This window comes from Pseudonaja textilis, chromosome 6 (genome assembly GCF_049901715.1).
Source record: "Pseudonaja textilis isolate UNSWEBS1 chromosome 6, rPseTex1.2, whole genome shotgun sequence".
NCBI lineage: Eukaryota > Metazoa > Chordata > Lepidosauria > Squamata > Elapidae > Pseudonaja > Pseudonaja textilis.
This window is the reverse complement of record NC_141995.1, coordinates 54,561,365-54,574,750: the sequence shown is the minus strand read 5'-3', so window position 1 is coordinate 54,574,750 and position 13,386 is coordinate 54,561,365. Positions and strand designations below refer to the sequence as shown.

General features: G+C 42.2%; 1 protein-coding gene across 2 annotated transcripts in view; it reads right to left on the bottom strand.

Moving 5' to 3' along the window:
* The window catches only part of KDR (kinase insert domain receptor), a 79,623-nt gene that overhangs the window by 48,249 nt on the left and 17,988 nt on the right, over positions 1-13,386 (bottom strand). For both annotated transcript variants that reach the window (XM_087936595.1, XM_087936594.1), the window contains exons 3-6: positions 9,237-9,433; positions 4,457-4,578; positions 2,666-2,834; positions 1,896-2,035 (exon numbers count right to left, since the gene is read on the bottom strand). In XM_087936595.1, the coding sequence (XP_087792721.1) occupies positions 1,896-2,035; positions 2,666-2,834; positions 4,457-4,578; positions 9,237-9,433 (628 nt within the window). The remainder of the gene's footprint in view (positions 1-1,895; positions 2,036-2,665; positions 2,835-4,456; positions 4,579-9,236; positions 9,434-13,386) is intronic.

The following is a 13,386-nucleotide window of genomic DNA, read 5'->3' as shown; positions in this document are numbered from 1 at the left end:
TATACATTTATCAGCATTAAGTTTCTGATTCCTGGGACAGACTCAGCTGATGTAGCCACTGGAGTAGACAGCAATAGCAATAGCACTTAGATTTACTATACCACTTCACAGTGTTTTTACAGCCCTCTCTCTAAGCGGTTTACAGAGTCAGCCTATAGCCCACAACAATCTGGGTCCTCATTTTATTAACTTCAGAAGGATGGAAGGCTGACTCAACCTTGAGCCTGGTGAGATTTGAAGTGCCAAATTGCAGGCAGCCGGCAGGCAACGGAAGTAGCCTGCAGTACTGCACTCTAACCACTGCGCTGCTGTGGCTCAAGATGAACATTACTCCTGTTAAAAATGGCACCAATGAGATTGGCAAAGATGTATCCCAATATGAATCCAAGATGTTGGAAATGTAAATAGAGCCAGGGTATTTTCTTCCACATGTGGTGGCTATGCGCCAAAGCCAAAAAATACTGAGTCAAAATATGGAGTTGGTTGCAAGAAATAATGAAGTGGCAAATAAAGTTCAAACCTAAACTGTTCTTTTTAGGAATAATTAAGGGGAAATGTAGTAAAAAGACCAAATACATGATACTACACATAATGACAGCAGCAAGGATTGCATTCGCACAATGTTGGAAGCAAGATAATAAACCGCTGGAGGAATTAATAATCCAGAAGATATTAGAATGTGTTGAGATGGATAAACTCACCCTAGAGCTAAAAGGGAAAGAAGAGTCGGAGTACTACACGGTCTGGGATAATTGGTATGAATGGTTGAATAGTAGGAATAAGAATAGTACAGATAAGAAAAATTATATACATGTATATAATTGAATATAAATGTATGGAGATTGGTATATGTAACAACAGTGCCACAGTGTTGTTAAAGATGAGAATGAGATATGTCAATGTGAAAAAGCATAATAAAAATAAATAAAAAATGGCACCAGATTGGAATGAGCCATTTAGGAATTGCTCAGGTGGTTCTGACCTATGAATTTCCTTTCTTTGTCATTGCACCAAAGTTGCACCAAACAGGAACTCGATGCAGGAGTTAATGCTTCTTTGCCTGCAACTCAGTGGTGCTAAAAGAAGTTAAGAGGAGTCCAATCAACTTGCCCTTTGAACATGCCCTCCAACCTCTAAATGGACATTTTTGGGTAAAACAGAACACAAAAAAATAAATGTATGATTTATAGTTTTGATTATTTGTCAGGGTAGAATATAGAAAGAAGAGAGAGTTAAGTTGTACCCATAGAACAGGAGGTAAAATTATAATTGGCCTTGTAACTTCCATCAAGATTGGAAGTTACTTCACTGTGTCGTTCTTTTCTGCCTTTCTTTTACTTTTTTTCTTTCTTGAACTTTCAGCTTTTTCATTCTTTTTCTTTCTTAATAGGGCAAGGGTCTTCAAACTTGGCCAGTTTAAGACTTGTGGACTTCAACTCCCAGAATTCCTGAGCTAACATGACTGCAGGAGGAATTCTGGGAGTTGAAGTCCACAAGTCTTAAAGCTGTCAAGTTTGAAGGCCCCTGTAATAGGGATTTGCATTAGTTTTTAATCTTCTTTTTTTTAAAAAAAAACTTTAATAAAAAACAGCTACATAAAAAGAACAAGCTTCCCAACATTCCACAGGCAAACTCCAGATTTATTTTCCTTGCTTAGCCCTTCCATTTCAGGACTCTCAAAACCTCTTCCATTTTGTGTTTTCTCTCTTCTTCTTTCCCACTGGCATCATATAAGTTTTGTGTATACCAGTTGTCTCCAGGAAACAGAGAGGAGAGATAGAAGGGACTCAAATCTTGGTCCAGCTCCTAAGTGACTCTCAGGTGATCCAGCTCAACCGCACGACAAGGCCCTTAGCAAATCCCTCTTGGATTTGGAAGCTCCCTCCTTCTGTTACCTGTTTCGAAGGGAAATCCCACTGGAACTCAATCCTCACATTCAGCTCAGTCCTTGCTGTGCAATTTAAGGATAGCTTCTCTCCTGCTGCCAGCTCTACTTGGTGCAGAGGGCCCATACTAAGGTCGTGGATTTTATATCCTAAACAGAGGGGGACAGAATCAGAAAGGACACTCCACTGAACATACAATTGTGAAACAAACAAATGATGTGGGTATCAGAAACATTTTTTAAAAAAAACAGAATTTTTGCGCCACAATATAAACAGTATGCACTCTATTTGATTGCTTATTGTACCCTATGACTATTATTAAGTGCTTTACCTTATGATTCTTGACTCTTGATGAATGTATCTTTTCTTTTATGTACACTGAGAGCATTTGCACCAAGACAAATTCCTTGTGTGTCCAACCATACTTGGCCAATAAAGAATTCTATTCTATTCTATTCTATTCTATTCTATTCTATTCTATTCTATTCTATTCTACATTCCTTCTATTCTATTCTTATTCTAGTCTAGTCTACATTTATTCTATTCTATTCTATTCTATTCTTATTCTATTCTATTCTACATTCCTTCTATTCTATTCTATTCTATTCTATTCTATTCTATTCTATTCTATTCTATTCTATTCTATTCTATTCTATTCTATTCTTCTTCTATTCTATTCTATTCTTATTCTATTCTTATTCTACTGTATATTCTATTCTATTCTACTCTATTCTTATTCTATTCTATTCCCAAATAAATAAACAAAGTCCATTGCTTACCTAAGACCACCACGACGTACATCATCGATTGATAGCTCTCTCCATCTATCTTAGTTTTGCAGAAGACCATTCCTACATCACTGATCATGTTAGTGGGAATGGTGAAACCTTTCTGATTATCCCATGTAACTGACTTTCCATCAGGAACAAACGTTTGCTCTGGATATTTCTATATGAACCACAAAACAACAATAACTTTAATTCTGGTGTTCTCTAAAATAGTCTAGGAGCTACGGTAGGTGAAGAACTGAAAGGCCCCCCCTTTGAATGGCATGTAGGGGAGTAAGGCATCAGTAAAGCCTAAATTGAATTTCAACTTGAAATGTAATTTAAAATGAAAGGCAATTAAATGCAAATACATTGCAATGATTATTCTCCATCCATTTAATTACGTTTCTGTTCCGCCAAATTTAAATTTACAAACACTTCATCATTTTGGGGAGAGGGTTTTGAAAGTCACATCAAAACTTTTGAGGGAGCAGAGATCTAAGATTGGGCTACAGTTTATGTGCCATGAATCTAGTCAATTATGGAAGTATCTTTCACAACCTAATTCCTCCTTTCTATTTACATTTTTTTACACAGAGCAGTTCTCAGCCTCGGGAACCATATTTCACTTAGGAGCTTCGAGGCTGCCGCACTGAGTGCCTGGGAATTTGGGAGAGGGGGATTTCACAGAGACTTGGAAGATTAGACTCAACAACATTCTTTCTTAGAAGTCAAGGTCAAATTAACCTGTACCTGGAGAGGAGTTTCTAGAGCAGTGGTCACCAACCCGTGGGCCAGGGACCACTGGTGGTCTGTGAGAAAATTTTGGTGGTCTGCAGAGAAATGTTACCCCTAAAGCACCCCCCCAAAGCAATTAATCCAGGCTGCGCAGGAACACAAAGCTGCGCCACCCACATGGCCCACAGGAACACAAGGATTGCATCGCTTGCATTGCAAACAACACAAGATAGTGAGGGGAGGGAGGAAAGGGCAGAGGGGGGAACTCCCCCCCACGTGCCTGGCCTGGCTACCGGGCTGCTTCTTTCTGCTTCTTTCTTCTTCTGCTTTTGGCTGCATGCAAGGAAAGCAGCAAAAGTCTTTCTTTCTCTCCCCCAAACTCCGCCAGAAATGAGTCTTTGGGATCCTGCTCCAAGAGGCTGCCCCAGCAAAGACTCATTTCTGGCGGAGTTTGGGGGAGAGAAAGAAAGACTTCTGCTGCTTCTGCTGCTTTCACTGCATGAAGCCAAAAGTCAGTCTGTCTCTCTCTGTCTCTCTCTGTCTCCCGCTCTCTCTCTCCCCACCTCTCTCTCCTCCTGAGAATGGAGCTGGAGATGGGATCCTGCGATCCCAAATAAAGAATGATCGACTGGTAGCAAAACAGGGTGGAGAATTTTCCTGCAGATTTTTTGGGGGATTTTCCCAGGGTCTCTGGTCTGCGGGATTTAAAATTTTGAGTTTGGTGGTCCCTGAGGTCCAAAAGGTTGGCGACCCCTGTTTTAGAGGAGTGTCTCCAGTTGGGATGACATTGGATTGGACCATGGGATGGACTGATAGGTGCAGGGATTGGATCTTTGAATTTCTAAAGCTGGAACTCTCAGATTTGGGTTTTCCCAGATGTGCCAATACGACAACTCAAATAAAATGGGACTTAGAGAAAATGCCTGTCTCGGAGGTTATTGGTTTGGAGTTTGTTAGTTGGAACCTTGACAGCCCTCTGCCTCAAATGTGAAATGTGTGATGTCAACGTAAACATAAAAAAGAGCCAGAATCACTGGCAAAGTGGATTACGATCATTGGCCTTACCGAATGAAGTGACACGTTCAGGTTTGATGAGGATCCGAGACATGGAACCACTACAGTTTTGTTTCCGGTTATATATATAGCTCCAGGCTCACTGGCTGACATCACAAATGGAGATCTGTAATCTAAAGAAGAGAGAACATTCTAGATATCATTGAACTTGCACGAATCTCTTATTTAAAGCAATTCATTCACAGCAGTCTATCCTAGGAGTTGGGAGTCCATCCCAACTGAATTTATAGTAGATTGGGCTGGATTGTGAATTGGGGCAGCTCGCCCAAACCCACAGATTAGCCAAACAAGAAAGAAAATGTGACAGAAAAATGCTGACTGTAGTTTTAGGGTGCACTGTTTTATAGCCCTGGTGGCACAGTGTGTCAACTCATACAACCATGATGGCGAACCTATGACACGCAGGCCACAAGTGGCACGCAGAGCCATTTGTGCCAGCACTCAAGCCACAGGCAAACTTACCTCATTGTGCGTGTGCCTCACAGCTGACTTTTTTTTTTGCTGATTTGAGGCCTTTTTTGGCCTCCCGGAGGCTTGGAAAAAGACTCTGCAAGGCTTTTCAGGACGAATAGGTCCGTTTCGTCACTTCCTGTAATACCAGAAGTGATGAAATGGGCATATTATTTGTCCTGAAAAGCATTGCAGAGGCTTTTTCCAAGCCTCTGCAAGGGCGAAAAAGGCCTCAGACCAGCTGAAAAATCAGCTGTGAGGGACAGTGCAGGTAAGGGTGTGGGGGGGCGCATTGCATTCTGGGTGCTGGCATGCGAGTGCATGCACACTAATTTTTAGCACAGGAGCCCAAAAAGATTAGCCACCACTGTCATACAATATTTCTATGGTCTTTTTAGAGTTGCCAACAGAAAGGGAAGGCGGGGAAAGGGATTTGAAAGAGCAGTGCTGCAGCTTGGAAACCGAAAGTGCATTCCATAAATGTTTTCAAAGATAGTAACTCGGTGACCGAAGTTTCTGCCATGCAAAATTCTAACTGGAGAGCGTGATTGATGACTCTTGGCTATGGAGGTGTCCCATTGGAGAATATGAATTACGATTCATCCAGGGGGTGGGGGGAAAACCCAGAGTCAAGGGTGACAATGAATGATGGGTCTCAGAGTTGGCTACACCCGGGCAGTGCCGTACATATTAACTCCCAATACATCTTTTTGAAGTTTTGGAAGTTTGGCTTTGAGACTCATTGGGATAACTGCCGGAATCCTGACAGCTAGACAACTAGTGGTTAGAGTGAAATATTGCAGGCTGACTCTGCCCACAATCTTGAGTTAGATCCTGATGGGACTCCAAGTTGACTCAGCCTTCCATCTTTATGAGGTCAGTAAAAGGAGGACCCAGATTGTCAAGGGCAAAATGCTGATGTTGAAAACCGCTCAGGGAGTGCTGTGAAGCACTGAGAAGCAGTCTAGAAGTCTAAGTGCTCTTACTATTTCTATTATACTACCCAGCACTTCTCTAATTCCATTGAAACATTCATCACTTGTTTTAGCAATACAACACCAAGCCAGCAAGAATTCCAAATGGCTGGGCAATTGACTACAGATCTAACGCCAGACATTAAGACACGTTTTTGCACCATCATAGTTTTTGGCAGAACTATGACTATTCTGGATTCCTGTAGTGCTGAGTATTGGAAAAATAAAAGTTTCTTTTTCCTTAAAAGGTAACAGATGTAAACAAAAAATAAATAAAAAATCCATGGGTCTTTTAATTCACTTTCTTGTGAATTCAGGATAATTGGGGGGGAGGAGGGAGAGTGAAAGTAGAACGGCCAAGAATAATCCATAATTCCACTTCATTTAGAACACAGTGTGCCAATTCTGATTGCTTCCTTTCAACAAAAAAAAGGTATATTCCAAAACATAAGAATGTGCAGGGGGAAAAAAGGCTTCCTACTTTGGGAATAATTGAAAGATTTGGGGCTTTGGAAAGGAATAAAGAAGTTTGGAAAGGGATACAGAAAAACACTGAAAAAATACATCAGATTATATTTTGCTTTCTCTCATATTAGTGGAATCCAATAAATCTGAAAGAAGATTCGAGACAAATAGAACATCATCAGAGTTGGACATGATCTTGTAGGTCATCTAGTCCAACCCCCTGCTCAAGCAGAAGACCCTACACCATTCAAGACAAGTGGCTGTCCAATCTCCTTAAAAGCCTTCCACAACTTCCCAAGGCAAGCCATTCCACTGGTTAATTGTTCTCACTATTAGGAAATACCTCCTTAGTTCTAGGTTGTTTCTTTCCTTGGTTAGTTTCCATCCATCGTTTCTTGTCCTGCCCTCAGGTGCTTTGGAAAGTAGATGTGTGCAGCAGCAGTCAAAAAAGCTAATGCAATCCTAAATTGCACTAACAGAGGGATACAATCAAGATCAAGTGAGGTACTAATACCACTCTATAAACCCTTATTAAGACCACACCTAGAGTACTGCATCCAGTTTTGGTCCCCACACTATTAAAAAGATGTTGAGACTCTAGAAAGAGGGCAGAGAAGAGAAACCAGGATGATTAAGGGATTGGAGAATGGTTACAGGAAATGGGCATGGCGGGTCTAGTAAAGAGAAGGACCAGGGGAGACAGGAGAGCAGTCTTCCAATATTTGAGGGGCTGCCACAGAGAGGAAGAAGGGGTCAAGCTATTTTCTAAAGGGCCTGCAGGCCAGACAAGGAACAATGGATGGAAACTGATCAAGGAGAGATTCAACCTGGAAATAAAGAGAAACTTTCTGGCAGTGAGAACAACCAACCAATGGAACAGAAGTTGCCCTCGGAAGTTGTGTGAGTGCCATCATTTGAGGCTTTCAAGGAGAGATTGGACTGCCATTTGTCAGAAATGATGTAGGGTCTCCCACTTGGGTGGGGGACTAGATGACCTACAAGGTCCCTTTCAATTCTGCTTATCTATTATCTGTTAGATTGATCTCCCCCTTTGTAGCAGCCCCTCAAATATTAGAACACTGCTATTATGTCATCCCTGCTCCTTCTTTTGACTAGACTAGCCATGCCCAGTTCCTGCAACTGTTCTTCATATGTTTTAGCCTCCAGGCTCCTCATCATCTTTGTTGCTCTTCTCTGCACTCTTTCCAGAGTCTCAACATCTTTTTTCTATCATGTTGACCCAAACTGGATGCAGTATTCCAAATGTGGTCTTACCAAGGCCTTATAAAGTGGCACTAATACTTCATGTGAGCTTGATTCTACCCCTCTATTAATGCAGCTTAGGTTTGCATTGGCTTCTTTTCGCTGCTGCCATACACTACTGGCTCATGGTATTGGAGTGATTGTCCATTAGGACTCCAAGAATCCTCTCACAGTTACTGCTATTGAGCCACGTTTCATCTAATGTGCACCTGTACAGGTGGTTTTTTTTTTCTTGCCTAAGTGTAAAACCTTACTTACTTTTCTTACCACTGAATTTCATTTTGTTAGCTAGGGCCCAATGTTCAAGTCTGTCGAGATCCATCTGGATCTTGAGCCAATCTTCTGGGGTATTGGCTATTCCTGCCAGCTTGTTTTAAAACAAATAAGGAAATAGAAGAACATTCTCTGTCATGCCCCTGGTGGAGACTGACTCTGGAGGGAGAGGAGGAACAGCTGACAGGGAGTGGAAGTATGGCTCCGGAGGTTGCGGAGGAGGCTGGGGAAGGGCAGAGGCCGGCTGGGCAGTCAGAGGAGGACCCAGGCCCATCTCCTATCCATCCTAGGGCACAAAGGGAGGAGAGGATAAGGGAGAGACGTGGTCTATGGGGGAGGAGAGGGCCTTGATCCTTTTCATGGGCTGCAGCTGTGACAACTGGATAAGAGGATGGACATGCGTACGGGTGAGTGCTGGAAACAAAGTGTGGAAATATCTCTAGTTGATGGCTCCTCTCTGAGTTTGATGTCCTTCCCAGTGTGTGTTCTGATATCTGTGGATGTCTTCTGATATCTGTGGATGTCTTCAAGCCCTTATCTTGCCTGGTTTGCGTTATTTTTTACTCTTTATAATTTAAACGGCATTTCCTTTTTCTGGTAACTGCTTGTGTGGGAGTTTTTTGTCTCCAGTCAAGGATATTTGGAGCTTGGAAGCAAAGTGAAGGAATAAAAGGGGCTTCATCTGTTTTTTGTGACTATGTTTATTTTGTATCCCACCCCGGGTCATCACATTCTCCTTCATGATGTCCAGAAGTAAATGTGCACAATCAGGGGTGTAATTCAATGGGTATAACAACCGGTTTGGTGAATGCGTGCTTTGCACGTGCAATTCATATTTTTTAAAACCCATTTTCAGCTCTTCAGCTGCAGCCCTTGTGAATAAAACAGCTGAGGGGCGGCACGCTAATCAGCTGTGCTCTAAAAGCAGGAAGTAAAGGACAGGAAAAAGCAGGGGTGGGCGGGCCCATAGCCGGGTGGGCGGGCCCATAGCCAACTGGGCGGGCCCATAGCCAACTGGTTAGGAGCCAGCTGATCATTGGAACAAGGGGTTCACCCAAATTGGTCCAAACCGGGAGAATCCCACCCCTGTGCACAATGCTTGTAAATGTGGTTGTAAGACCCACCAATTTGTGTAGTTCCTAAAACCAAACTGGATCAATTGGTTCAGGATAACCCATCAGTGGGGATTTGTTATAAAAGTTAGGTATTTTCAGAACTGGCATGGTGGCCTCAAGAGGACGGACCAGAGAAATTTTTGGTTCTAATCCAACGTGGTTCACATTATACAACATTAAGCCATTTTTCCCATTAAGCAGAAAAAGTGCACTATTCCAATATGCACCTACCTTGTACATAAACATAAACACTTGAGGAGGTGTGGTTGTCTTGGTAAAAACACTTGTAGGACCCGGTGTCGTTGCTTATTACATCCGTCAGGGTGAGCATCTTACAATAAGTATCGCTGGCACACTCAGTCAGTGCGACTCGGTTTTCGAGGCCGGTTTGGTTATTTGGCAAAAGCCAATCCAGAGCCCTCTCACCACTGGGGAGTAAGAAGTGAAATCCATTAGCTACTTAAGAATATCTGAGCTATATGGCATTCTCCATTCATAGACTGTATCAACATTGTTAAAGCCATCAGAAGGCAGTTGCCTTAAATACAGGAGTGTTTCCAGGGGTGGGATTCAACCGGTGTAACAACTGGTTCAGTGAGTGCGCCTGTCAGGACCCCAACAAATCCATCCCCATTCAAATCATAAGTCTCTAGCCGCATCTCAGAGAAAAGAAAATTGATTTATTAGAAGTGGCGTTGTTGGTGTTAACTGGATGCAGCCAATACTAAAATACATCATTCATTTCCTCCTTGACCCTGGTCTTCCCCCCACCCCACCCCCTGGATGTGTATTCTCCAATGGGACTCATCCTTCCCCGAGAGTCATCAATCATGCTCTCCAGTAACATTCTTGCACTCCGACAACTTTGGGCTACGAGGGTGATTCTCTAGGCACTTAAGGAATGCGCTGTTTTCCCCCACTCCCTTTTTCTGGCAGCTAAAAAGACCAAAGGAGTATCTTTTTAGTTGACAGTGTGCTTTGCAATCCGCTGTGCCACGTGAATCAGATGAGCTGGAAAACCCAGAAATTAAGCACAGACTGGAGCCAGGACAGGTGGGCAGGCTCAACAGCTGATCGTCGGAGCGAAGCTTTGGAGCTTCCAGTTTGCCCAAACTGGGCTGAACTGGTAGAATCCCACCCCTGGATGTTTCATTTCTTCAGTAATTTAACAGGGGGACCCTTAGAGATGCAGTTTTTGGTATATATAGAGAGAAGAGCAATGGAGACAACTGTGTTTATTGCTCAGGTACTAGATGTAATTTTCCCTAGATTCACCTATGGAGATTCTCAGTCCTCCAGTTCATGGCTTTTCCAAAGGTGCTTTTTCAAGAGGCAACTGGACTTTCTGGTTTTTCTTTGGAAGTATTCTGATCCAAGCCTTGTTCAAATCAAACAAACACAAACTGTGTATAAAAGCAACCCTTTTTCAATGCAGCGCTGGGAATTCAGTGCATTCCCAGCCAAGAAATATTTAAACGTAATTGTCTGATATCAAAAGCAAGACCTTTCAAGGTTGCAGAAGGCTGCCAAGAACACAAGACTAATTACTGATTAAATATCCACCGACAGAAGTTTCAAAAATAAAATGGAGTAAGCAGGGCTTCAACGAGGACTCTGAGGCTAAAGAACTTCTTTGCTTCCTGCAAAGAACACATCCCCAAGGGCTGTTTTTTTATCCTTTATTGGAGGGGGCATTACCTTCCAGCCTTACTCCCAAGTCACCCATGCTGCAGCAGCTGCTCTTTTGTTCAAGCAGCCCTGCGTGCACGTGCACTGGGCACAGGCTCCTCAGGGACCTCTTCTTCACTGCTGCCAGCCTCCACAAGCTCCAAAAGCAGCACCCCATTCTCCGATAGTCCTGGCTCCATCCCTGCATCACATGCAGGCCCCTCATCCAAGTCCTTGCTCTCAGAGACCTCAGCCATCCGCACCTGCTGCCAGTGAGCCACAACAGAAAGATGTTTCGCTTCTCATCCAAGAAACTGAGGAAGCTTCTTGGATGAGAAGCAAAATGTCTGCAACGAAAAACAAGAAAGTCCAGTTGCTTCTTGAAAAAAGCATCTTTGGGACAGGTAGATTCACCTGTTGCTTCCTATCTGTCAAAACGCTAATCATCCAGCTACACTTAGGGGACAGGTACCATTATCTGAATCAGTACAGAGTGAAGAATTCCTGGAATGATGGCACTGAAGGTCAAGCTGAAGCTTATAAAAAAAAGACCCTTGCATAGGTCCCCGGGGATTCAACATGTTGCAAGATATAGTGTAGTGCCATATTGACAGCTGCATCTGCTGGAGAAAAACTCTCCCAGAAACAGCCTTTGGCTGGAGAAAATTAAGTCCAAAACATAGTCAACACAAACTGTAACTTAAAATCCAATCAAGCCAAACTGAGGTAATTAGTTTGGTAGGACAGGAGCAAGAATTCCAGATGTGAAGGCACAGCAAAACTCTCACAGTTGGGAAGATGCCAAGAACACAGATAAGCAAAGTCAACACAAGATAAACTCACGTTTGCTCCCAACAGCTGGCACATTCAGCATGCATCTCTTTTAAACTCTCATTCCCAGCTGTGGCGAATGAAGGGAATCAGGGCCCTTTCCCCCCCATAAGCCACGCAACCCATGTTGCTCTCTTCTCCATTCCTTCCTGCATGCCCTAGGATGAAGAGGGGGTGGGCCTGGGTCTTCCTCTGAACTCCCTCTCCCTTGTTCTCCCTCTCCCCTGCTCTGCCCAGACGGACTTTGCCCTTCCCCAGTTTCCTCCACAGCCAATGGAGCCACACTCCCACTCCCGTCAGCTGTTTGCCTTCCTCCTCCGATTCAGACTCCAACAGAGGCATGACAGCTAACCTCGCAAGGCCTTCATGACTATGGATGTCAGAGCAGCCAGCCTGTAATCATTCAGTTCCCTCATGGAGGGTTTCTTAGAACCAGGATGATCATAGAGTGGTTGAAGCAATAAATCATCTCCAGTGATTTATTAAAGATCCCTGTGAAGATGGAGGCTCAGTTGTTCAGCACAGGCTTTGAAGTAAGAATGAATCACTCCATCTGGGCCTGGTGTTTTCCCAATTTCTTTTGTCTATGGAATAGGCCTCACCAGTGGTGGGATTCAAATTTTTTTACTACCGGTGTTGTGGGCGTGACTTGGTGGGCATGGCTTGGTGGGCGTGGCAGGGGAAGATTACTGCAAAATCCCATTCTCTCCCCACCCCACTAACCTGCTTTCCAGCTCCATTCTCCTGTGCAGGGCAACCAAAGAAGACCCAGCCAATCAGCTGGGAGGCAAAAAAATAGATGGGGCAGGGCCAGTCAGAGGTGGCATTTGCTGATTCTCCGAATTACTCAAAAGTTCCACTATCGGTTCTCCAAAACTGGTCAGAACTGGCTGAATAACACCTCTGGGCCTCACCCATCTTTTTCTTTTCTTTTTTTTTTAATAAAGTTTTATTTGGGTTTTCACACACAAAATACAGGTAAAACATCTTTTTTGAAAATAGCATGGTTCCGGGTTGAACTTCTTTATACAGACACAAAACTCAATTTCATGCTCCTTTTTGTATTCTATTCCATATCTTATACTATTTTACATTTTCTATATAGTTTTTCCCCTCTTTTAATTTTCTCAATTTTATTTTGATTATCTCAATTCAAATCATTATAGTTATACTTTTGTCTGTTCTGTTTCAATTTCATATTATCTTTTCTCATTAAACAAATTTTCTCCTGTAGTTACTAATTGGAGTATGACACCTTTATATCTTTTAATTACATCCATTCAACTCTTATTTAAACTTCAATATATACCTTAAGTTTATGACCTTCAATATAATACATAATACATAACTTCCAATTGAATTCTGCTTGGCACATTCTTATAATACACAGTATATTCTTTTTAAAAAAAGATTATAAATATATGTAATTATGAACCCTCATTCCATTCCAATTCAGTTTTATCATTAATAATCATTAAAATCTTAACATCTTTAACACTTCTTTTCAATTAAATATCATACTTCCTTAAAAACACATATTATCTCCATAATTAATTTTTCCCTTATTTCTCTTCACATATGTTTTATAAATCATTAAATATACCTTTTGTTACATTTATTTATTGACGAGCATTCCACTGAATTACGATAGCTATTTTATCAGACATTTTAATCTTACATTGTTTCATATTTTCTAAAATTATTTCTGCTTCTAATATAACCATACTATCTTATGTACTTTTGCAGAATCCCCTTTTCCATTAAGTTTTCACTCACTATCTCTAAATAGACCCTGTTTCTCTATGTTTTGCTTCTGTCCTTTATAACTTCTTTTCCTTTCTTTCTTCCCTCTCATCTTCTCCCTCCCCTTTTTACCCCCTTG